The sequence below is a fragment of the Erithacus rubecula genome (genome assembly GCF_903797595.1).
Source record: "Erithacus rubecula genome assembly, chromosome: 6".
NCBI lineage: Eukaryota > Metazoa > Chordata > Aves > Passeriformes > Muscicapidae > Erithacus > Erithacus rubecula.
Window position 1 is genome coordinate 53,200,953 of NC_136688.1, and position 24,730 is coordinate 53,225,682.

A 24,730-nucleotide genomic window follows, 5' to 3' on the forward strand; every position below is an offset into this window, starting at 1 on the left:
GCCTCAGCAGCAATTAGGACACACTGTACTAGACAGACCAGTGGAGACCCCACCTTAAAACACCTTCCAATGTAAATACGTCAGACAGACAGAATTTATTTGCTTCTCACAATAACTCAGCCCTTGACTCACCATGGACCAGGCCCAGCTCAACACAGCTGTGTCTGAACTTTCACAAAAAGTCTGACTCCACAGACAGAGGCTGCTCCTTCTTCAGTTGCTTTCCAAGGACCTTTCCTCCCTTTCAGGAGAACCAGCAAGCAGCAATTCTAAAAGCCTTTTTTTTTTTTTTTTAAAAACAAAACAAAACAAAACAAACAACCTTTTTTATTTATACACGTATTGAGATATGCAGTAATTTAAAATCTGCCACTGGACACCATCAGACATTAGTTCAGCTGTTCAGTTCAAGTTTGCATATTTGCAGTCCTCTTCTAAACACACTTATCACCTCAGTACTCCTGGAGACACATATAATGTGGGCATGTTGATTAAGTCAGTGAATGACATAACCCAGTGCATAATTAAATTGCCAGACTTGATTCTCTTTCATTCATGCTCTAAACAGTTTCACATGACAAACACCACATCCAAACTACACTAATAGAACAACTACTATATGTTCTAATTAGACCATTTCATTAAATAAAATTGTGTTCCTCAGCACCTCTGTGCAGGTTGCACAGGCTTCCATGTAAACTGCACAAATCACGATAAAATCACAACAAAGCATTTCCAATCATTAGATTCCAAGAAATGTTATCTGAGGGGTAAGTCCCATTCCTCCCATTTGGGTGATAAGGAAATTGTGACCACAGAAAACCTCAGAGAAATTCCTTGTGTTAGTCAGCTCGTAGTCAAATTAAAAGAATTCGGCCTCTCTGGTCCCGCTCTAGAGGACAAAGTTTGATCTAATTTATCAAGTATTGCCCATAAAGCAAACAAAGCAGCATGTGTTCCAGCAGAAGCCCCCAGCCTTCACCCCTCCATCACCATCACTGCTGCCCAGCATTGTGATGGGAACAATCAGGAGCACATAATCTTACAGCTGCTCCATTGTCAAAGTGACACGATAGCAGAAGGATTTACAGACCTGTTTGCTTATGAAATAAAGGTTTGCATGTTCAGAAATGCAAACTCCTCCTCTGCACAGGAGCCACAACCACAGAGAAAGCTGCTCCCTGAAAGCTGTGCTGCACTCAGGAACATGGTTAAGGTATCTGTGACTATTAAGGTTTGCTGCTTTCTTCAAAAAAATATCAAAACTGACAATGAATACACAGTTGCCAGCATGTACAGACATGGTGAGAGGCAGCTGAGCTGAGGACTTGGGCAGCTCTTCAAAACAGTGCTGCCAAAAAGGAGAACTGGACACATTCACTTAACCTTTGCACAAAAATCAGCATTTGCCTCTCCAAGTCAAATCCTGGCCCAGTGATGCCACTAAGTGTTTTGCTAATAATGGAAATTGTGTGATGATTTAAATTCTGATTTCACTTCCACATTTATTTAAATAAGTATTTGTCTTGTGAGAAGTTGAGTTGATTGAGGCAGGCAGATTTGCAGCTTTCTGCATATACAACACCAGCAGAAAAGCTTTGATTAAAATGATGGTGCTTTACTTTTTGGGTAGTTTAGGTGCTATGTTGCTGTGGAACCACATGAAGCTGAAGATGACACCCATTGTCTTCGGGAAAGTCTCATCATAAGCAAACTTCATGGACTCTTCTAAAGGTATTTCCACAACTTCAATCAGCTCTCCTTCTTCAGGCTGGCCACCTCCTCCACTGGTTCTCATCTGGTCATTTACTTCTGCATAAAACAGTGTCTGCCTAGAGCCTGTCACACCAACTCCAGACCTGGAAAAAAACAGAGAGGAAACTCTGGTTTAGATAGAAAGAAGGCAGCAAGGAGCTGGGTCTTTAACACCTGAGACAGAAATTGATTGCAACTTCCATGCAGAAATACCAACACTTTTGAATATAGTTCCATATAAAATTGATCCATCTTCAAATATATTCCTTGGAAATACGTGAATTTGGGAGAAAATTAAAAAACAAAAAATAATTTTATATTGGTGACCTGTGGTTCTACACACACTGAAGTCACCAGAAGTTCTTCCAGCAGACCTCAGGGAGAGCAGAACTGCAGGATGACTCAGAGAGGCACAAACAACAGGAAGAAGCTCCCCAGTGTATCTGTGTGCTGTCGTGCTACATTTGTTTGCTTGTTTTTACACAAATATTTAGATTTGTTACTCTTAAGAGGATTATGTCCATTCACAGCTGGAGTCCTCCACTCAGGGACTGGATAGGTAAAGAAGGGAAAGGCAGTCTGAGACTCGCTCTCTATCCTTCCTGAACTTTAGCCTTGACCCAAATGGACCACTGTAAGCACGCACATGTCCAAAGTAATTCAGTCTCCCTGCTGAATTTGCTGCAGTGGATTTAGTTGAGGATATTTTAGATTATGCAGTCTTTCTTCAGCTAGACCGCTTGCTGTGTATTATACTTCTTATTTGTTAATCCTCTATTTCCTTAGGACTATTTAATTTAGGTATTATTAAATAAGGGATAAGTACATAATCCACTCATTTAGTCCTTCCAAGAAAATATTCACATTGTAATCGCAATTTCTTCATTTCACATGATTACAAGTGACTTTTCACATTAAATCTAGATCCAAAGTTCATTGAAACTATGAATGAGGCATTAGGGAAGGATGAAAAATTAGCTTCCATATTATTACACATACAGAGGATTCTCAGATTTGTAGCAGTGTTATGATCTTAGAGTGTATATCCAGATTTACCCAACCATTAGTCAACTAAATCTTCCAGTTAATCCAGCACACATCACACCCCATAGCAGGAATTAATCATTTGTCTCTCAGTGTTCTAAGAACACTGGCAATTATTTTGTTTGGGGAATTAATAGTGACTCCTGAGGTTGGTTTCTAATAGTGACTATTGAAATTGGTTTCTTGCATCAATATACACTTTTAAAAAACACTGAATAGGGAGTGAATCAGTGAATTCTTCTCCTAAAATTACTTCTGGTGAATTCTGTGACTTTGGACAAGACCCCTCCAGGATCATTTCTGTGTATCTATGAAAAGAAACTTAACCATCTTTGGCATTTTCAGGAACTCTGAAGGTTGATATTGGACCTCTTTTATCCTGTGCTCACAACTTTATTCCAGTGTTAGCACTGGAGTTTTTGATCCATGTTTTAACCAACTCTAAAATTTGCAAGACAAAGAATGCAGTTTGCTGGTCACCACAGATTCCATGAAAAACACAGGACTGTGTATAATATGTTTAATGTCCTGTAATTATGATGAGTGTCAAGTCTGACACCTTCCTCTGGGTTGTCCCACCTGGAAAACTAAAATTGAGTACTTCTATGTCCACTTGATATTATATAAAGATGATATACAAAACCAGCAAATTTATATAAGAATTACTTCTATAAGAACATTCTGGCTTGATTATTTACAGCAAAATCTCCTTCTATAGCACCTGTGACCATTTCCTTATGAAATAGCTACAGCTGTGGAAATCAGTTTACTTTCTACACATCTTTTCCCTAAAGTAAAGGCAAACCAATTTCCAAGGTTTGTATAGACTCTGTAAGACTCAGGTTCTTGCCACCACAGCTCAAATAGCAGGAGCTGATTTCCATATGGTGTAATTTCTTTGTACTTATCACATGAGACTCTCTTTTTATGAACTAAATATATCAAGAGCAGCTACTACACTTAATAAAAGAGATTAAAGTCCTGGACATCAAGGTCTTTCCTTTGTTATGATGCCCAAAGTTATGGTATTTCTTCATATCTATTGGCATATAATTAACCACAGAAACAAATAAAAATGTGTAACAACATATGTTCAAAGGAGGACATACCCATCATTCTCTTTTACTTGATTAACAAACTTATTCTTCTCTGGTTCAACTTTGCCACAAGGTATTAATTACAAAGTAAGCAAAACTTCCAAATAAGCTATAAATAAAATTAAAGAATGCTGGTATTAGTAAGTAATACTCATTGCATTCTATTCTACTAATTCCTCCCCAAACCAGCAAATCTAACATTTCTAAGCCTACCTAGAATCCCCCCACTATTTAGATGGTGGCTTTGCAGACTGTTGCAGGACATTGTTTATAAACATATTCCCTGCTTTAAATTGTTGTCTAATCTCCCCAAAGGGAGTTGACAGTTCCCCCCAGTCTGATGACACTAAACTGGGAGGAGCTGTTGGCTCCCTCAAGGGCAGAGAGACCTCAACAAATTAAGAGATGGGCAATCACCAACCATGTGAAGTTTAACAAAGCCAAGAGCTGGATTCTGCATGGGGATGGAGCAACCCTGGATGGATGGACAGACTGGGGAAGGAGAGGCTGGAGAGCAGCACTGTGGAAAGGCAGCTCCTGGCTGACAGCAAGCTGAACATGAGTCAGCAGTGCCCTGGCAGCCAGGAGGGACATCCCTGTCCTGGGGGCATCAGGGACAGAATCACCAGCCAGGCAAGGGAGGGATTGTTCCTCACCTTGAGTCCTGGGGGCCGTTTTGGGTGCCACAGTATTAAGAAGATGTTCAGCTATTAGAGAGCATTCAAAGAATGCCACCAAGATAGTGATAGATCTGGTGGGGCATCTTTTTAGGGAGCAGCTGAGGTCACTTGGTCTGTTCAGCCTGGAGGAGACTGAGGGGAGATTCCCTGGGGTCAATATCCTCACAAGGTGCAGTAGAGGGACAGAGAGTCATCCCTTCCATCCTGTGGCCAGTGACAGGGCCTGAGGAAACAGCATGACACTGAGTCAGGAGAGGTTTAGGTTGGATATTAGAAAAAGTTTCTTCACCCAGAGGGTGTTTGGGCTCTAGAACAGGCTCCCCAGGGCAGTGGCCACAGCCCCAGCCCTGACAGAACTCAAGAAGCTTTGGACAATGCTCTCAGGCACAGGGTGTCACCCTTGGAGTGCCCTGTGCAGGGTCAGGAGTTGTACTCGATGACCCTTGTGGGTCCCTTCCAACTCAGCATATTCCATTTGTTTCTGATTCTAAAAGACCATTTCAATGATTTCAGATAGAAATTGGAAGATGTAGAAACAAATTTTAATTCTTAAAAGAGGCAAATATCTTACATTTTTCCACTTGATATTTAATTCTAGAAATGCTCTGGCTTACACTGCCAGTTATCATTTTTGCATAGATCCACATGGACTGCCCTTTAATAAATTAAATATTCTCCAGTACAGCTTACTGCTGTGTTCCATGACATTTCCAGACTGCTAATGTATCCTGCTTGTCCTTAGAAAATTGCACAAAAATCAATGCTATTCACATTTTGTCTGTCTTAGTACCTTTGGCTTTTATAGAAATCAGAATTTAGGTTTGTTACTTTTAAGCTTTTCTGGTTGAAGTAATTAAGTGTTTTTCCATATAACCTTGCAAAACATTGTACATTTCAGGGATTTTGGGCACTGGGGCAGAGGAGGAAGAGAACAAAGAGGGGAGAAGGTGGGTCTGACTGGTGAATAGGCTACAGGAAATATTATGTTTGCAGTCTGCTTTCAGGTTTATCTGCCACTAGAAATTTCCTCTGTTTTTGTACAATTACCTGCACTTTCTGACTATGCTGTTTAAGGAATTTTGATATCCCTTTAATCCTATTTACACTCCTCTTTCTGCTACCGTCTTCTTCTATCCCACACCTGTGACATATTCTTTTCCTTACCCCAGTATTTCCCACTACAAATAAAACACTTTTGCCATGGTCTGAAATGAGTCACCTATTAACAGATTACAGCCATATTCATTAGCTTTGCATCTGTGGAAATCACAGGGGTCAGCACAGCTGAACTGCAAGTGATGAGTTTCAGCCTGGGAAAGCCACAAAGCCACCTTGCTGATAAAGGACCTTCCTGGGACAGGACAGGGGGAGGGTGAGCAGGTCTGAGCTCAGCACCAGCCCACGGCCAGAATTCAGGCTCTGGTGTCAGTCCAGGGCTTAGAACTGTGCTGCCCAAACCCAGCATGTCATGGCTCACACTGACCCAGACCTACTAAGCCTGGCTTGACCTTAGCTGACTGTTCCAGCTGTATTCTGATGTGTCTGCACAGGGCTTGACTTATTTGCCACTGTGGGACAAAGGCAAACGATCCACACAAAGCACAGCTCGGTTTTCCTCATCTCTTTATCGTGAGGATCTGTTTCCTCCTATGGTCGTTCCAATTAACAGCTACAGGGCTGACAAACACTCCTTGGCAAGTCATTAGGGCTTAAGCTCACAAGCCCTGTAATTTCAACAGAGAGGTTTTAAACCCCAAAACTCTATTAGCACTAAACTTTCTGCATTGCTTCAGACAGTTACAAACCTCCATTACCTTTGACAACAGCAAGTCTAGGAATGTAAGCATGTCAAAGTAAGGATACCAAAGTCGTATGGTTTTCATCACAACAGTAACTTACATGTAAGTTTAACACATCAAAACAAGATTGTATGCTGCCTTCCCATATTTCATTTTGAATAAAACACTCAAACAGTGAGATTAAATCATGCTATGGCTTTTAAAGCCCTGGGCAGCACACTTTCAGGCAACACCACACCAGAGAAGGAGCTTCTGCAGAATGACTGAAGCGCTGCTCAGCTCCTGCCCAGGCGTGGGACTGGCTGGCAGCAGGAGCTGCAATTACAGCATTTCCATCCACTTCCTCCTCAGACCAGGGGAAACACAGGAGGCAGATTGTCCCTCCAATCTGTTTTTGAACCAGGGCAATAGCAGCTACCACAAAGCCTTTGTTTAACTCTTCCCTGTTATCAAGTGCATGAGGAAATACACAGCACGTGAAATCCAGCTCACAAAGTGGGACTTCTCACTTGTCCTAAGTTCATGAGCGTAAAGATACAGTACATGCATTTTTTATCAGAACTGGGAAACAGTATCTTATGGCTTATAAAAAATGTTTGGTAGTGTCTAAAGCCACAAGTGAGACTGAGTTTGCCAACAGTCAGAGTTTTTTCTTCACAAAGGAGTGTGCACACACGTGTGCATGTCCATACACAAACACATTTGCAATCAGGACCAAAATTCAAAGCTTCTGTTCCAGAATAGCTTTGCCTTTTTCTCATGTCTGGGTGCTTGCCTATGCCAACCAATTATCTCATTCATAAGTATCATGTTTGTAAATATTATATTTTTAATTTGAAGAAACAAGCATGTATGAGAATATAAACAGTATTTTGTACTCTACTCCTCTGCTGCAACATGGGGAACATATAAATTGACTTATCCTTATGAAGACTTATTACTTTAGTTCAGATTTCTGACAGACAGTAATTAAAAGCTAATTTTCTTGTAATGTGTTAATATTAAAAAATACAGTATCTACAAACAATCAACATTCTTATCAACACAGAAATACAGTTTGTTTTTTTTGTTTGTTTTAATCTTACACAGTTAATGTGCAAATTCCTGTAAGTAATATATCCATTTATAAGACATAAGCCATCTGGATACAGAATTTGGGTATAGAGTAGATACATAATTCATGTTTACAAATAAATGTGACACAAATCTCTATTATTTATGCTTAAATCAAGATCCAGTTAGACATACAACATGTAAACTGATGATCAGGGACCTGCAGCTCCCATTGTCACTTCTTAGGACCTTTGTACAGTTCTGACATTATAAGCAGCAGGTGCAGGGAAAAAAGCACAGAAGTAATTAACATAAAATTATATTACATTATGCTATCACCCAACAGGTGTACTAGCAGGTGATCTTTCTAATTACAATGCACTCTAACATTTTCAGGGCTATTATTCCTTCTACATAAAAACCTGTGAATACAAACCATTTTTACCTCATTGCACAGAGGCTAAAAGCCATGGCAGAGTAATTGGAACATCCCATATTAATTCTCTGAATGCTCTTCTTGTACACTTTGGGAAAAAAAATCAAATGTAGGAAGATTAAAGTAAGTACCTATTTTAATATAGTCAGTCCTTTAAACTAATCCATCTGATTTCTTTGCAGTGGGGCTGAGAACCTACAGCTCCTATTGTATCCAGGTCAGAGCCAATTCTTTTTTACAGCCTCTGGGAGAAAATAAAGATGTAATGAAGGGAAAGGAAGTTGAACCAGAAGCTCTGGTTCAACTCTACTTGATGTTCTGATGTGTTATTGAAGCCAAATAAATTTTATAAATATTCTTGCAGACAACCAATATTTTCAAGAATTAAAAGAAAACACTTTGCAATAGCAACAATAACATGAATGCCAACAACAAAGATGACAACTTATTTCCCTGCCCCTGTCTTGTAAGGAAGCAAGTCTCAAAGGAGATAGCTGGAAGTAATTCAACCTAAGAAACTAACTCACAGCTGAATTTCAGCACATGGGATTCAATCAGAAAACTGCTGGGATACCATGACAGATAGAGTTAGTCTATGAGTTATGTATATAGTATATAGTATATGAGTTAGTCCAAGGTAAGACATTCACTTAAAAATTTTTGCATTTTTGAAAAAAACCCTAAACATTAACCTTCAACCTTCATGAACCCTCATTTTCTAATTATACTACCACGGGATTAACCACCTACACTATTTTTGACTGATGCCTTACATACAACTGACAAGAACTCAGGACACCAGCAGCCACCAAAGATATCTGGAAGTCTCCAAAAGTGAATTAGCTGCTGCCATAATTTAAACCAACTTTTTTGCAGTACCAAAATTAAGTTACTGAATGCCAAGCACAAAAGTAGAAATTTGTTCAGTGATGATACTAAACTCACCACACAGGCTGCAAACAATACAAATTCTTCTCAGAATGATCCCTCCTCTGTCTACACAGCAACAAGAACCATCTGCATTTCAATTCACCTCCTGTCTGGTATTTTTCTATAATAGGAACAGATATTTCTGATTTTCAAAGTGTGATTCCTCTTCCTCCTCCAGTCAAGTTCCTCTAAATATGTTTGTGTTTCTTGTTATCTGTCCCCAACCCAGCCTCCTTCACTCACCCACACCTCACTGTCCTGCTGCTGGAATGATTTGTTCCAAAGACCCTTATTCAAATGGTGCAGATTCCCCAATCCTGGCTTCTTTCCTGACTCCTCATTGACTCCACAGCTCCTCTGTGGATCATTCAAGGTAATTAAGTCTGAGATCTGCTTAATTCAGTGTCTGACTTCTATGTGATGAATATTAAGTCACTGGAGCTTTGACAGATCTTGATAAGGGGGTCCAGTGAGTTACCTGCATGTGTATGAATTACCTGTGGCAGTACTGGGGTCACACTTTCCAGGTTAGCTGAGAAGCACTAAAAAAAAAAACAATCCCCCAAACCACTGCTATAGGCTCTGATAAGAAATGAGGAAAATCCCTGCAATCTTCAGATCACCTCTAAACTGTACAGTTCCCACTGCTGGAAAACAGAGTGAAGTTGAATACAGTCTAAGTACTTCCCTTATTTCCTTACAGAGAATTCTGCTCTACCACAATGAATGTACTTTCCCTGGGTCCATTTAGTTCTCAGCCTATGATTTTCTCTGCATTGTTCCTTCATCTCTTTTTTCTCTTTTTCCATTCAAGGTTTTCATATTCAATTTTTCCCCATAGTCTAAGCTCTCCCTATGGATTGTCCATGCTCCATCTTTCTTAATCCATTAGGCACAGAACTGTATTGACCTCCCTAGCCAGAACCATTTCTCCCTTTACATTTGATATGCCTTTGGCTTTTCATGCCCTTCTGTCAGGTCTAGCTCAACTCCTGTTTTTATTCCAGGCAGGCAATTTCCTTCTCATTACCATGATTCCAGAAAGGGATGTCATTAGAAATACAACTCCCTGCTTTCAGATCAAAGGCTGTGATGACACAGAACACGGACAGGAGGTGAATGACACTGCATAATCATGGAATATTCTGAGTTGGAAGGGACCCACAAGGATCATCAGGTTCAACTCCTAGCTTTGAGACAGAGGAGGCATTATGGAATATAAATTGTATCAATAATGTAATGCCTCTGCAGAAAAACACCCAACAAACTCCAGTGTATAATATGTGAGATAAAGGAAGTAATGCTTCTACTCCATCCAGGAAAGGCTCCACTAAAGTACTGTGCTTCACTTTGGGCACTAAGTTTTCAAGAAATATGCAGACTAGATGGAGAGAAAGCAGAAGACAGCAGAAGGAATGATGAGATATCTAGAAAATATAACCTGAAGAGAAAGACTAAATTAACTAAAATAGTTTTGCACAGTCAAAAATAAAATAAATGTTTTAGCAAATAGGGGGAAGGTGCAGAAGTACTTTATGTCCACTGGGGACAGAATAGTAAGTGTTAGTCTTGAAGTAAAGAAAGGGAAATTTAGGCAAGACATGGGAAAAACTGCTTGTGGTACAGACAGATAAGACACTTCAGAGGGAAAGCCAAAACCCTCCAAGAGAGGCCACGGAATGATCAGATTTGAGAGAAAGAACAGACACACATTTATCACAACTGGTGCCAGTCCAGCTGAGGCTGATTGGGGAAGAGGAGCATCTAGAGAGAGTCCTCCAAAACTCTGACCTGAGGCACTGGATCAATAATTAATGCAGAGCAACTATGGCACAGATTGCTGGGATGGGAGGGAAGAGAAGTGCAGGGTGTATTGCAATTGTAATGGCATGCATATGCATTAATGCAATGCTTTGTACTGACAGTCACAGCATGAAACACCAGCACAAACCACTTGGAAAAACCTGCTACACTTGGAAAAAGCCCAGGAATTCTTATATGTAGTATAGCCATTGCAGAAAAAATGTCCTTAGGAGACCATAAATGAACTGATTACTTCCTATCTTTGCATCAAATCCTCAAGGATCAGAAAGATATGCCAGTCCTTGGCTGGAGGAAAACAGGACACTCCTAATAGGAATATCAAAACATTTAGAATAAAATCCTGGTCATAGAGCATGGGAAATCAATCAAACAAACAAACAAAAAAACCAACCCTGTAAAATATTGTCTTTGAGGCTTCAACCTTTACATTAATTTAAAAATGTAAAAATTTTACAGGCCCTTCTGACTTCAGCATGGATCTCCATGGGCAGAAAGCTGTGTCCACATGGACAATGGGGGATTATGAGCTCTTTGCAAGTGTCTCAACAAAGAAAACCCCAATTGTATACACTTGTCACAAGCCAGTGCAATTAAAAAAACCCAAAAAACTCCAACTGAATGAACAACCAACTGTAACATAAAAAAACATTTACCAACACCAAAACACAGAGAGTTTTAGGCAGATACAAATATTAACAATGAGCCAAACTTCTACACAACATCTACAGCCTTCTACAGGAATTGTATTCCACTTTCCCCCTTTTGCATTTGTATGCACATACATATGTACATATACATATGTATACATCTGCATGCAGCAGCCTGTCAGTGTCACCCAACCTATGAAATTCTATAGACAGCTTTTGCTCATAAATCTGGAAGACACTTTTTCTTTCAGTAGAACAAACCCTTAATCTGGTTTCAATGAGTTGTAAAAGACAGCTCCTGTGATTCACCCCCTCCCCTCAACAGAAGCACTGCTTGTTAATCCAGCAGGAAATAACATTTGCCAGGATTGACAGCTGTGGATTTGTATTCAATTCCCAAATTAAAAACCAATGACAGTGCCCAGTTCAATGGAGATGTCAAGTAAAATAAAGAAACTAAAAAACCTGCTGCTTTCTCTGTAAAATACAAACATACATACATTTTGGATAACAATACTAAAAGCTGGGAATGAGATATAATAGGATTAAAGCTGTGTGCAAAGTTTCTATTGAGGTTTTTTTTTACCAACAACTCACATTTTGTGTTTTTCCACTTACATATTAATTTTTCCTTTTACTCCTAATAAATGTTTTAAAACATGTTAAAAACTATTTTGATAACTATTTAAAACCTTTCAAAAATACAATGTAATAATTTTCACAGTCAAATCAGCAAAATCTTCATATAAAACAATAATTACTGTCCAATTCAAAGAATCTTTAATTACAGACCAAATATTAAGAAGAGCTCTAATGCCAGAGGTTCTCATGCTTCTGCAAAATCATGTTAAAAGTTAATCAGAGAGCATCTTGGGCAGTTTCTACTGTTAATCTGAATAAGAATCAGAGATTGAAAATAGCCAGTATAATAGAGATAGGATGTTTTCCTAGTGCTGTAACAAACTGCTCTGAAGAGCCCAATGCAAGTTTTCTCTGTTCTAACAGTCTCTGGAATAAGTCACAATAGCAGGATTCTTCCTGGGAATTCAATCCAATATGATAATTATACATTTATAATTCCTTACATTTCTGTAAATACTCCTTTCACTTGCTACACCTTTCTTGTACCTTCAGATGTCCATTTTCCTCCAACACACTGATTAAACAAGGCAAGAGGGAACATCCAGAGCACTTCAGCAATCTGAGAAACAACAAAATCAGTGTTGTAACTTGCTGCTATTTACCTGTAAGAAGTGATCCTCCTGAGGTCTGCAGTGGAAACACGATAGCCACACTCTTCCAACACTTCCTCACAAGCAATTTCTTCTAAAGAAAGGCCTGGCTTGTCCACAATGCCAGCACAGAGCTCGTAGGTCACTCCAACCACAGCAGGTAAGGGGTTCTCCAGGGAAGGAAGGCTCTCCTTGCCCTGATTCTGAAAGACTTGAGGATGATGCCTTTCCACTTCACACATGTAAACAGCTTAAGAAAACCCCAAAAGACAAAAGAAAAAAAACCACAATGGGCAGTATGTTAGTCTCTTCATATTAAATACAAAAAAAGGTGGTAGACAAATTTTGCCTGGAAATTAACAACCATGAGAGTACTTGAGAGTAACAAGGAATTCAGCTGTGTTATCTGTTAAAATAGTGACACACAAAACTGGAATTTTAAAGAACAAAGGTTCTCTTGCCATGTCGGTAAAATTATTCTTTAAACTCTTATTTGTACTTACATCACCTGAAATGAATTAATACACACCTTAAAATAAATAAAAATTGAAAAAGCAAGCTTGTTCATCCAAGAAATCTAAGTGCCAGAAGCACCATACAGCTTCCATTTGTTGAGCAATGTGGATATTGGGATTTAATTTAAACTATGCAGTTATCTTGCAGGAAAGTTGGGTGGCACATAAAGTACCATGTGTACAATGATGAGTCTTTCAGCCTGTCAACTCAGCTGTTATTTAGAAAGGGTATGAAAAGCATGTATGTTTGTTTGAAAAAAAATCCTCTTTTGAACATACAGTTCCTTGCACAAATTCCTGTGTGGAGTCTGAAAAAGACTTCTTGAACTAATCTACAAACAGCTGCCACTGTAATGCACTCCTAAAGAAAGTGCAAATGTCAGATTTTAGTCCTCATTTAAGCAAAACCTCTCAGTGATGTCAACAGAAATTTTTGCCTGAGTGAGAACTGCAGGACTGGATGTCAACACACAAAGAATCCCTACTGACAGACAACTCCAGATCATTCTAACGTTAATATAATTCTGCTTGTTTTTTTACTTGAAGTTTCCTTATGTCTATTCCCTTGCTTTTCAAGAAAGGTTTTCAAGAGTGCTATAAATCACCATGAATAAAACTATTTTTTGAATCTTTTTTATTCCATTAAAATGTGTATTTCACATACACATAACATGGTTTTCAAATTAATTTCTCTTTTCTTTCCCATTCTAAATCCTTCAGAATTGATATATAAGAACTCAGGTTTAATAGGCAACTTTTTTCCTTCCAGGTACTGTAGCTTGGCGTTAAAAAAAAGTCTCTAGAGAAATGTTGTTGCATAACAGTGAAGTGCCACAGTGACTTCTTAAGCACTTGGTCTCTTGAGACAGAGTCAAAATCCCCGAATTTGTGCCTGGGCTCTTTCTGCAGTGCTGGTTTTGACACCCCAGAAGTGTAGAATAGCAAGATCTGCACTTGAAAGGGAGGTGTCCAGATCAGTCCAATATCCAAAATCTAATCTTTGAGAGCTCAAACTCTTAAAGCTGCTAGTCTTAGGTGTATCCAGGTCTTTGAGATTCAAACAGGAATGGATTGGAGTTTCTATTTCTTACTTGAGAGACATGACTTAGAGCTCAGTTTTCTTTTTAAAGTGCAGCATGAAGCCAGAAAAAAAAACACTCCCTGCCAGCTCTAAGGGACAGCTCCTTGAAGGGTGTCTATTGTCATTATTCCAAAAACTTCTAAAAGCTGGGAAAATTATCATAAATGACAACCACATCCAAGATTTCTCCGAGACGAGCCAAATCCTCTGAAAGTTTTATTTCTTTTTTAGTACTGACATACTCAGATAATTTAAAAAGGAACAATACATGCATCACATTAAAGGTTTTGGACGCTAACACAGGATGCAGGTAAGAGTGTGGGGTACAGAAATATGAAACTGTGACTTAAGAGTTTTGAAAGTCTTCTGTATCCCTGAAACCCATCCTGTCATTCTATCAGGCACCTGCCACTCTCCTTCTCCCTCAGCACAACTGATCAAATCCTACATTCCCACAAGGACCAAATCCAGCAGTCCTCTTCAGAGCACAGTCCTGTGATATGCCACATTTCAAGCCCAGGAACAGTTTTTCTCTGTAGATAGGGAAGAAGAGAAGCAGTACCAGCCACTTCTGTAATATTAGAGCATTCACCAAGGAGTCTGATTATGAATTTAACATCACTTTGCTTGTAAAGGTTCAAACTCAATTTATCTCTCACAGATAAGCAAAGCCTAGAAAGCCAAGCTGCCTGCTGTCAGGGAACAGAGAATCTCCCATAACTCACTTGAAGGTGCAAAACTGACTAGACAAGTGATGGACTGGGTGACAAAGAACTGGATGGAGAAGCAGTGTGTGACCTACTGGCTAAGGCACACTCTTCAGGAGGGAAACCTGTGACCCTCCTCTTCCTCACCACAGGTTGTCATCTTATTGCAAATCCACAAAGGGTTTGGAAAGCAGAATCCAGAAGCCCTAACAGTCACCCACCCACCTGTCCCATGTCCATTGTCCCCTTGTGCTCTGATGATTCCTTGGCCAGGAACAGCCACTGCACCACTGCTGGGCAGTCTCCTCCATGGCCAGATGGAGCACGGTGAGGAATCAGCCTGTTCCAGGGCAGCTTCTGCTTGCACTTCAGGAAGAATGACAACAGAAAGGGTTGTCTGGCTTTGGAAAAGGCTTCCCAAGGAAGTGATGGAATCCACATCTGGACTAATTACTCTGGAGCCACTCAGCTGTTAAGAAAGTGTCCACTCAGAGTGGAAACTGCAGTAGAACTGATGTTCTCACCTTCCTTTCTCTAACATGGGACAAAGGATAGATGGTTCAACTAAATGAAGCAAACAAGATTGCTGCTGTTATTAAAAGCATCCTTTGTAGGTGACACATACAGGAACTTATCTGCCATCTTTATACAGAAGAAAACAACAGTAGGGACTAAGGAGCCAGTGGGGTTTGGCTGCCTGGGAAGGTGCTGGCTCCTCTCTAAACTTCTGACTGCACTGGTGGTTTGTGCCTCTTGAAATGGAACATGGCTTATGATTCAAATCTTTGATACTGTTTAAGTCAGTGGAAAAACAAACATCACAATCCATTGGAAGGTCATTATAACTACAGTGAATAAACCAGAGTACATGCTCATAGGTCCCAACCCTAGCAACATGTCATTTTATTATATTTGAAAATGTGTGGTCAATTGCCTACCAAAATAAGCACTGACCAAAACGTTTGTGAATTAGTCATGGGTGAGGAACATATACAGAGATACATGTTTATCTTTCTTCTCTCTGCTCCTCCCAAATGTGGCCTCATGATCATTCAAGATGATCTAAGCCCAGAGCACACTGCTTGCCTCACTGCTTGTGTGCTTCTGCCACCCTCAAGTCAGCACAAACTCCTTCAGCTCCCTGATCCTCAAAACCTCCAGTCTGCAGTCATTCTGCAAAGGGCTGCTGCTGCCAAACAAGCGAGGTGGGAATGGGCATGGAGGGATGAGTGCCCTTACAAGCAGCACAGGCATCAGTGGGAAAAGCTGCTCCTGCCAGCACAGCCTAGGGTAAGGTGAGCACACATGGCACCAGCACACACACAGATGTGCCTGGAGAGTGACCAGCAGCTGTTCACTCACAGCAACGAGTGATTGCCTTCCTGGTGGGACCCTGGCAATGAGGAAAGTCTCAGTCTTTGCTTTGCTTTGCTTTGTGGAACAGGCACCAGGGCAGACAATAACCATGGAATGAAGATATAATTATAAATATAGGGACGTGAGTAAAGGCAGGGCATGGCTGTGACCACTGAATTGCTGTGGGGTATCTGACTGACCACTGTGCCTAAGGACAGGTGTCTGAGCAGCTCCAGCCTCTGGAATGGTTTCACTCCAGAAGCAGGGCAGTCTTTTGAGGCTGATTTGACACCTTCATAGAGATAATGCAATGAATGTGTTCCTGCTCAGTACATATAAACATATATATATATATATTCATGCACACATATGAAGGTTTCTCCCCAAGATTGCCTCAAAGAGAGCATGAGCTATGGGAGCTGTTTATTTGTTGGCAAATAAAAGACAGTGGATTAGTGATGAACAAATAACCAAACACTTTATACCAGTCAATTAGCACTTGATGAGAAGATGCACAGTCAGTGTAACACTGCTGCACAGCACTGGAGAGGCTGTAATCACTGCCAGGAATAAAGGGCAGTGTGACACTACCCTAGAAAGTTTTTGGTAAAGTCTACCATGAGCAATCTTGAAATGGTCTCTTAGCAACAATCAGTGAAACACCTTGTCATTTCTTTTAGTTAACATGCAGCCAACACATGTTTTGTTTTTAACTTCCAGAAAGTAAATATTGCCTTGAGTTAAAATAATGGATACAAAAACTCAGAAAAAAAGTGTATTAACCTAAATTCATAATAATTGGTAAAATGAAGCTGTCTACATACTGATGAAAAAGCATACAGTCCTGAATCTCCCTCATTTTAAATTCCCAACCATACAATGCACAATAAGACAGTACAAATAAAAAGAATATTTAAGACAAAACGAAAAGGAAAATATTGTGCTTCTGTACAAGTAGGTCAAGAAGGAACTTCAAATTAAAACAGTTTCTTTCACGATCATTATAGGGCTGTAATTTCATCCAAAAGAGGACAATAACCAGCCCAAAAGCAGAATGTGAGACTACCCTAATCATTCATTTAATCTGTAATGGAAATTTCCCTGGTTAGAAATTCTGACTGACTGAAAAGGATGGGCTATCATACAAAGAACCAGAATATAGAACAAAGATTTTATCACCACAGATGCACCAACTTTTAACTGCTAAACCCTTAAAAGCTTGCTTCACTAGAGAGCAAAAGTAAATCTAAAAAAGAGGATTACCTGGGCGGAACTGCTTCACCACAACAAAGCATTGCCGAGAAGTATTAAAGATCAGGATTGACACACTGAGGAGGAAGATAAAAAAAAAACAACAAAAGATCAATGCTTTATGAAGGATTAATGCAGAACTATAAACTTACATCTTGTGAATTTAATTTCAATTACATAAACACATTAAGATTTATTACTACAGCTGCAACCCAACAAGGTCCTAGTCCAAAATCCATCTAGAGAGATAGACAATGGGTAATGTCCCAAAGCCCATGACAATTTTGCACATAATTAAGTCCCTTTTGTCTCCTGGCATGCAAAATAAGCACTAACCAATTCCTTCTTCCCAACAGGAACATCAACACCACTTCCAGAGAGGTACTGGGACTAGAACCTGGTACTAGATAGCAAAAAATCCTTACAAATGAAAACATTTTTTCCCCTCATATCAGCCTCCAATTAGGATAGTCAAACCTCAGGCTGAGTATTTGAACATGCCCTGGATGTGTAGAGCACTGATGTTCTCTGCTTGCCTAACACACTCTCAGGTTTCACTAGTGTAGGAAATGCAGACAAAAGTTTTTCTCCTTAGTTGGTAGCCCACTGCCACCTGAAAAAACAAGTGTGTATTTTGCTCATTGCCATGGCAGCATTCTCTCATTTGTTCTGCCTCAGTGTATGCAATCGAGACGTTAATTCATTATTCTATGAATTCTACAATAGATTAGACTCACAATGGCATATTTGCAGGGTTGAGTCAAACTTTCAACTTTCCTTGTAAAAGAGCTGTATATTTATTTTCACTATTTGATTTAATGATGAAGTCTCAAGCTGCCAAAAAAATGCTATCTGATGATTATTAAAAATAATGTTAATGTTTATTATAATAATATATAAAAACCAAAACAGAAGGGAGCAGTCCAGATGTTAGTATTTATATTCATGCTTGCCATTCTCAAAGACCTGTACTGCATATTGATGGCTTCCTGCCTCAGGAGATGCCATTTGCAGGCAATTTTAAAGCAAAGGTTTTAGCCTTCAGAGAGGCTGGAAGAGAACATTCACTCTGTTTACTGGCACTAGGGTTCTTTCTGGAATATCTGGGAGTTTGTGTAGGTTGCTGGAAGAAATGAAGTTAAACCACAGACCATAGTAATTTTAAGGCTACTTAAATATTATTCTTTCATTCTTTGATTTTTTTTCTCTTTTCATGACTGTTCCTCTCCCCAAAGCAGTAGTGTCTGAGGTTGGACTCTGCTCTAAATAAAAGGGGAAAAGGCATTACTGCTATTGAACCTGTGCTGTTTTGTCCACAGGCACTGCCTGAAACTGGAGAGAGCAGTAGCCTAAAGCTGCTGCTGAGGAGTGGAAGCTTCCTGAGGCAGATGGTTGCCCTTTACCTTTCTTTACATCCACCACCCCAGGCCCAGTCTTTCCTTTGGCTTGCCTTCTTCAGCACGTCTCATTAAATAACTCATACCAACTCATTAAAAATGGCTCAGCTATTAGACATTATTTTTTCCTAGGAGTCAATCACTTGAGATTTTTATGGAACAGATGGGAAAATTAAAAACAATCTGTCAGAATTAAGGAACAAGATCAAATTAGCTGGAAAGGAGTAGCAGCAAGTTATTACAATTGTCTGCTTCTCACACCATCTTGAGATGAGAGGGTACAGAAATGGCACAAATCTGTAGAACTTTCTATTTAATTACTTCTAATTTTCTGAGAGACTGACAATTCTGAACAGAAATTTACATTTTTTTAACAAACCACAACACACAAGTTCTAATATTTCCTGTCAGAGTTGGAGAGCCATGGAAGACAAAGTTCAGAATTATACATTCTTAGGAGGGGGTAACATTGGGAATACCATTTGCTGCTCCTTTGTTCACAAGAAACAACATAACATGAAATACTTCCACAGGTCACCAGGCCTGTAACTTCTGAAAACCCACTGCAGGCTGCACTCAGGACAGTTATTGGAGTATTACACAAAGTCAGAGCAAGACAGTTCTACTGAGCTAAGTGGAGGAGCCTCACTTCCATTTTCAATGGGTTTCCTTATAACAAACCCCCAAAATGAGGGTTCAGATGATTGGTCTGGCCTATAAGGAAAGTATTTATCTTCTGGAGCTTTAAAACATCTTACAAAGAATTCACTACAAAATTAGTTTGAAATTGCTATTTTTACAGATGATACAGGCTACCAAAAAGAACTACTACAAATCCATTAGTAAGTCCAAATACATTTTTCAGTGGTACCATACCATGAGGTATTACAGAGATATTTGATTTCCCTTCAAAATACTACAATCAGACCTATTTTAGGATATTATATGAACAGTTTTTAAGCGAGGAGTAAACACAAAAAAAAGTAAAACATCCACAAGGACTTTTGTGAGCATCTCCACAACTAAAAGATACAGAAAAGAAATGAAGCCAAAGCTGTACATTTGGGAAGAATACACAGAAGCACTATGAAAAAAAAAAAAAAAAAAGCCCAGCCACATTCCCTAAAAGTAGGCAGTAATACTATACAAGAATTTAATCTAAAATGGATATCAAAGGTCCTAATGTAGCAACAGGATTTATGTCTCAAACAGGAGCACAGGATCACTTTTTTATTATATTTTACAAAGGAGAACAATACCCAGACATAAAAGGATCATGACAAATCCCAAGCTTACATCCATGCCTTAAAACAAGCTGTAACACCTCTGCACTAAGGAAAGGTCTCAGCTTAGACCTGCTAATCTTTACACTTTGTGTGGCAGATTACTGTTACCATATTCCAGAGGTGTGGATCTATTCCTCCAGCAGCTGACTCTGAGGAAAATCAGAGGTGTAAAAGGAGAGGCCAGGAATGCAAATACTACTGCCCAGTGAAGGAGACTCAGCTCCTCCACACCACATCTATTGTTGGCTGCATTAGGGACTACAACCAAACAGAAAAATAACTAACTGACCAAATAAATAAATAAATAAATAAATAAATAAATAAATAAAATTAAGAGGTGACAGGGTATGTACAGTGACTTCCAGGACTGCTGAAGACCACAGACCTACTTAGCCTTCAGCCCAACCTCGTCCTTAACTTCCCACTGCAGCAGCTCTCACTCATTTTATAGATAAAATAAATCACTACTCTAATTACAGCAGTTTTCCCCAAAGAAATCATGCATATAAACAGCTTACAGTGCAATAGAGTATTGTTCCTTCCATAAATATGGGAGCATTTAGAGTAGCTTTAAAATATTTTAAGAAAGATATGTACCTAAAATGTGACATAAAAAGAGCATTTAACCTGTACTTGAGCTGTTACTCAAGTTTGAAGTAAAATTGTGTCTGGTCCTGGCATCTAACACTGTTTTCTGAAAGTGATTCCAACTATTCAGCCAAGGCTCTTGTGTAGCATTTAACCATTAAAACTTAAAAAAAAAAGCTCTGAGTGAAATAGGTATTAGGATTCTCTCGTGGATATCTGGCTTCCCTAAACTAAGTCAATGTGCAGAAATAAGACAGCTGACCCAAAGACACTGCAACATAAGAGTGCAGAACCTTAATGCCTCCTCCACCTTTAAGACTCTTATGAGAAAATACCCACCTGAATAAGACTTTTACAACTGAAAACACTCTCGAGAATAGTTTAGAAAATTACTTCACTGTGTGCCATAGAAAACTACTTCCACATTTTTCCTTCCCCCAACATAGTAACACTCTGTATTTATTGGAATCACAATAACTGATGCTTTGTGATATTCCAGCTCAGCAGACATTTAGCTAGAAATACTACAACTTCACACTCTCAAACCTGTGAGAGGAGGGTGGTGTTTCATGGAGCAGCACAAGACACATTTGAGCAGCATTTGACCACAGCAGCTCTGAGGTAGGGGACAGATGAAAACTGACATCCTGTTAAAATGTGCAGACACACATATGGACCATGCAAAGTCAATTCTTTTGAAATACATCCCAGCAACTGAGATCAGCAAATGAACTTTACCACAGCTTCTTCAACGTGTGCTTCTAGGGCTACAGTTAATCCACATGCAACTGCTGACACTTACTAACTGCTTTACATGAGACACTTTCAAAATCTTTTAATAAATATAGATTGATTCAGTATTTCTTTATTCTCAGATGTGGCCTTAATACTGACTTTACAAATGTGAATTTGTAAACTAAAATATAATTTTAGAAAATCCCCACAGTATACCAATTGCAAAGACAAGGACAAGACTCCTGTACTTCTTTCAGTGAGCTAAGACTCTCAAGGCTGGAGATGAGGACTTTTAATGACAATTTTGTACTAATAACTAAAATACTAATATATTTGGTAATTATGAGATAACACACATAAAGAAATTGACCTTTCTTAAATCCTTCTAAGAACAACTCAGGAGCTGCTTGTCTCAAGCACGGGTACGTGTGTGACACACACAAATTGTGATCAGAAATGAATAGTGGAAGATAAAAAAAGATAAAAAAAGACTGACAGTAACATTGAAAGCCAGGACCTCTCAGCTCTTAACCTCAGCACTTTCACCTACTTTTAAAGGCTAAAAAATATCTCAAAATTAGTTTAAAGCCTGTAATACTGGTAAATGCTGCCTATAAACAATAATCTCAGCTCCATCGGGGAGACTTTAGGAACTAATGATGTATGATTTCTAAAAAACCACAACAAACCAACCAAACCAAACTACCAAAACCCCTCCAATACTACTAACACAGTGCCTGCAAGTATTTCAGTTACCATTCTCAAAGAAGACAAAGAAAAAGGAATGGCAGATTCCAAAAGGAGACACAAAAATGGCATGCAAGAATAAAAGCAAGTAAGTGATTTAATCAGCCCCCTTGACTCTCAACAGATATTTGGTTTTGAAAATCCCTTTGATACAATCAGAAGAAAATAATCAAATGTAGTGTGCAACCACAAAAGTATTTAGAGGTGCATTCATCTCTGCTGGAGAGCATGTGAATATAAAACATACATTTCATATTTTAGCCCACATAGCTCATAAAGGAGAAAATGTCAAGATTTACAAATCATACTAGATGAAAAGTTAGTATGAAATAAATAATTTAGAAGTCCCATAATTGTTTTAGCTTTAAAGTATAAATTTTTCTTCTTGAACTTATATGAATTTGGCTTTCTTTGTTCATAGAGGGATGAAAATTGATTATTCATAGTTTTTCATGTCAAGCCTATAATTCCATCTACTTTTTTTAAAAAGACTGTGTTTGATAAACACCCCAGATCACAAATAAAGTACATTCATAAAATGCTAAGGGGTTGGAATGAACCTTAAAGATCCTCTATTCCCAACCCCCTCTGTCATGGGCAGGGACACCAGACCAGGCTGTTCAAGGTGTTATCCAACTTGGCTTTAAACACTTCCAGGGTTGGAGCATCCACAACCTCCCTGGGTAACCTGTTCCAATGCCTCACCACCCTCTCAGTAAAAAATTTCTTCCTAATATATAAGCTAAATTTCCTCTCTTTGAAACTGTACCTGTTTTCCTTGTCCTGTCACTACAGTTCCTGACAGAGAGTCTCTCTGGATTCTCTGTGGGCCCCTTCAGATCCTGCAAGGTGCTCTGAGTTCTCCAGAGAACCACGTCCATGGCTGTGAACGTGTCCTCTCTTTGTTCAAATCTAAAATGACTGTGCTTTCAGCTTGAAAGTGATAATCAAAAAACACCTAAACTTGTTTGAGAGCCAACACTCAAAAGCAATTCTCTGGGAGGACCAACCTTCAGGAGGGCCAACTTCATCTTATTTAAAAATTATTTCTGGTGTCCGTAAGAAAAAATTGTATGCAGTCCCCGTGCCAGTTCTGTATTCAAATTAAGCATTCATTTCACAACTGGACACATCCTGCAAACTTCTAATGTGGTGTCTAAGGCACTGTCTTCTTCCTTTTATCAGCACAGTACCCAGTACCTTAAGCCAGAGAAAACAGCCCTTTGGTTTTCAGAGCAGAGTTGTAATAGAGCTGTACCCTTTGATTATTCTCCAGTGCAATTCCTTTAGTTTCCCAGAGCTTTAACTATAATGCAGACAGTCCTGAGATTAAATGTGTGTGCTTGCACAATCTTTACTGGTTCATTTAAGTCTTCCTTCAAAGCATTTTGCATCTTTCAAAGGCCAACACCAATCCAACTGGCTGCTTAAAATGCAGCCTGTTACAAAAGCAAAGCTATAAGCTCCTGACAAAAACATTCACCCTTTCATACTAATCACAGATAAAGTGGATTTGGCAATAGATAATTAGAGATGTCTAAAAGACTTCTGTATTCTGATGAATTTTGAATGCTTTCTCCAACACAACGTAAATATTTAATACCAAATAAACCCAGAATAAAGTGGTGAGCCACGTATGCTTAAGAAAATAAATGTTACTTTGGAAAAAATCAAAAGGAAGATTGGTTTCAGTAAACTGAACTGCAGCAGGAAGTTATCCATGACACCATAAAGCAGGAAGCATATGTTTGGTTAATCATCAGACCAGCATAAAAATCAACTAAGAAGTGGTAACAAACCCATATACATGCACTTTTAAAATACAATTTATATCTACTTGTACAGTAGCAGTTTATATTGCCAACCAGAGAACATGAGCAGGACAACTTCTTTGGAACAAACAATTCTCTCAGTAACTTATTTTTATACAACAAAGAAAAAAATAAAAAGAAAATTCAACTGCAAAATAAATGAGACATCAAAGCATGCTGCTCTCAATAACATTCCTCAAGTGTCATATCTTGGCCAGTATCCCAGGATACCCTCAGAAATGACACACTGCATCTCAATGGGATTCTTTCAACAAAATATTTTAATAAATAAATTCAGGTTTTATGCTAACTTATTTGATTAAATACAGCTTTATGGGAATTATGTGCAACAGATGTCAGAGCCTGATGGGCTTTTGTTCCAGTTCCTAATTATTTGTGAAAGTGCCATTTATAAATGCTATCACCTAGTAAGACCACCTGAAAAGCTTAAGTATGGCTCTATTCCATTCTGAAATGGCATAGAAGTCAAAGATTTAAAACACCATTAGATTTCAAGGACAGCTCACAAAACAAAAAAGTTCAAGTGTTCTGCACTAAGGTGAGGGAAACCAGCAACTTTGCTTAGTACCTACCAAAATCCAAGTATGATGTGCATTACACAACATTTTGCCAGGTATAACCCCCCAGCCTCAGTACCATCAGTGAGAAACTGGTAGTTGTTCACATTTTCCTCAATTTTCCCATTTCTAGAATAAGGTTTAAATTATTTCCTCATTTCCAAAAGCTATTTTCAGCTAA

General features: G+C 39.0%; 1 protein-coding gene across 1 annotated transcript in view; it reads right to left on the bottom strand.

The window, feature by feature from the left end:
- Positions 1 to 305: 305 nt before the first annotated feature.
- Positions 306 to 24,730, bottom strand: part of NUDT14 (nudix hydrolase 14) — a 58,829-nt gene continuing 34,404 nt past the window's right edge. The window contains exons 3-5 of the mRNA XM_079309201.1: positions 17,420 to 17,484; positions 12,510 to 12,747; positions 306 to 1,859 (exon numbers count right to left, since the gene is read on the bottom strand). Coding sequence (XP_079165327.1) covers positions 1,619 to 1,859; positions 12,510 to 12,747; positions 17,420 to 17,484 — 544 coding nt within the window. The 3' untranslated portion in view covers positions 306 to 1,618. The remainder of the gene's footprint in view (positions 1,860 to 12,509; positions 12,748 to 17,419; positions 17,485 to 24,730) is intronic.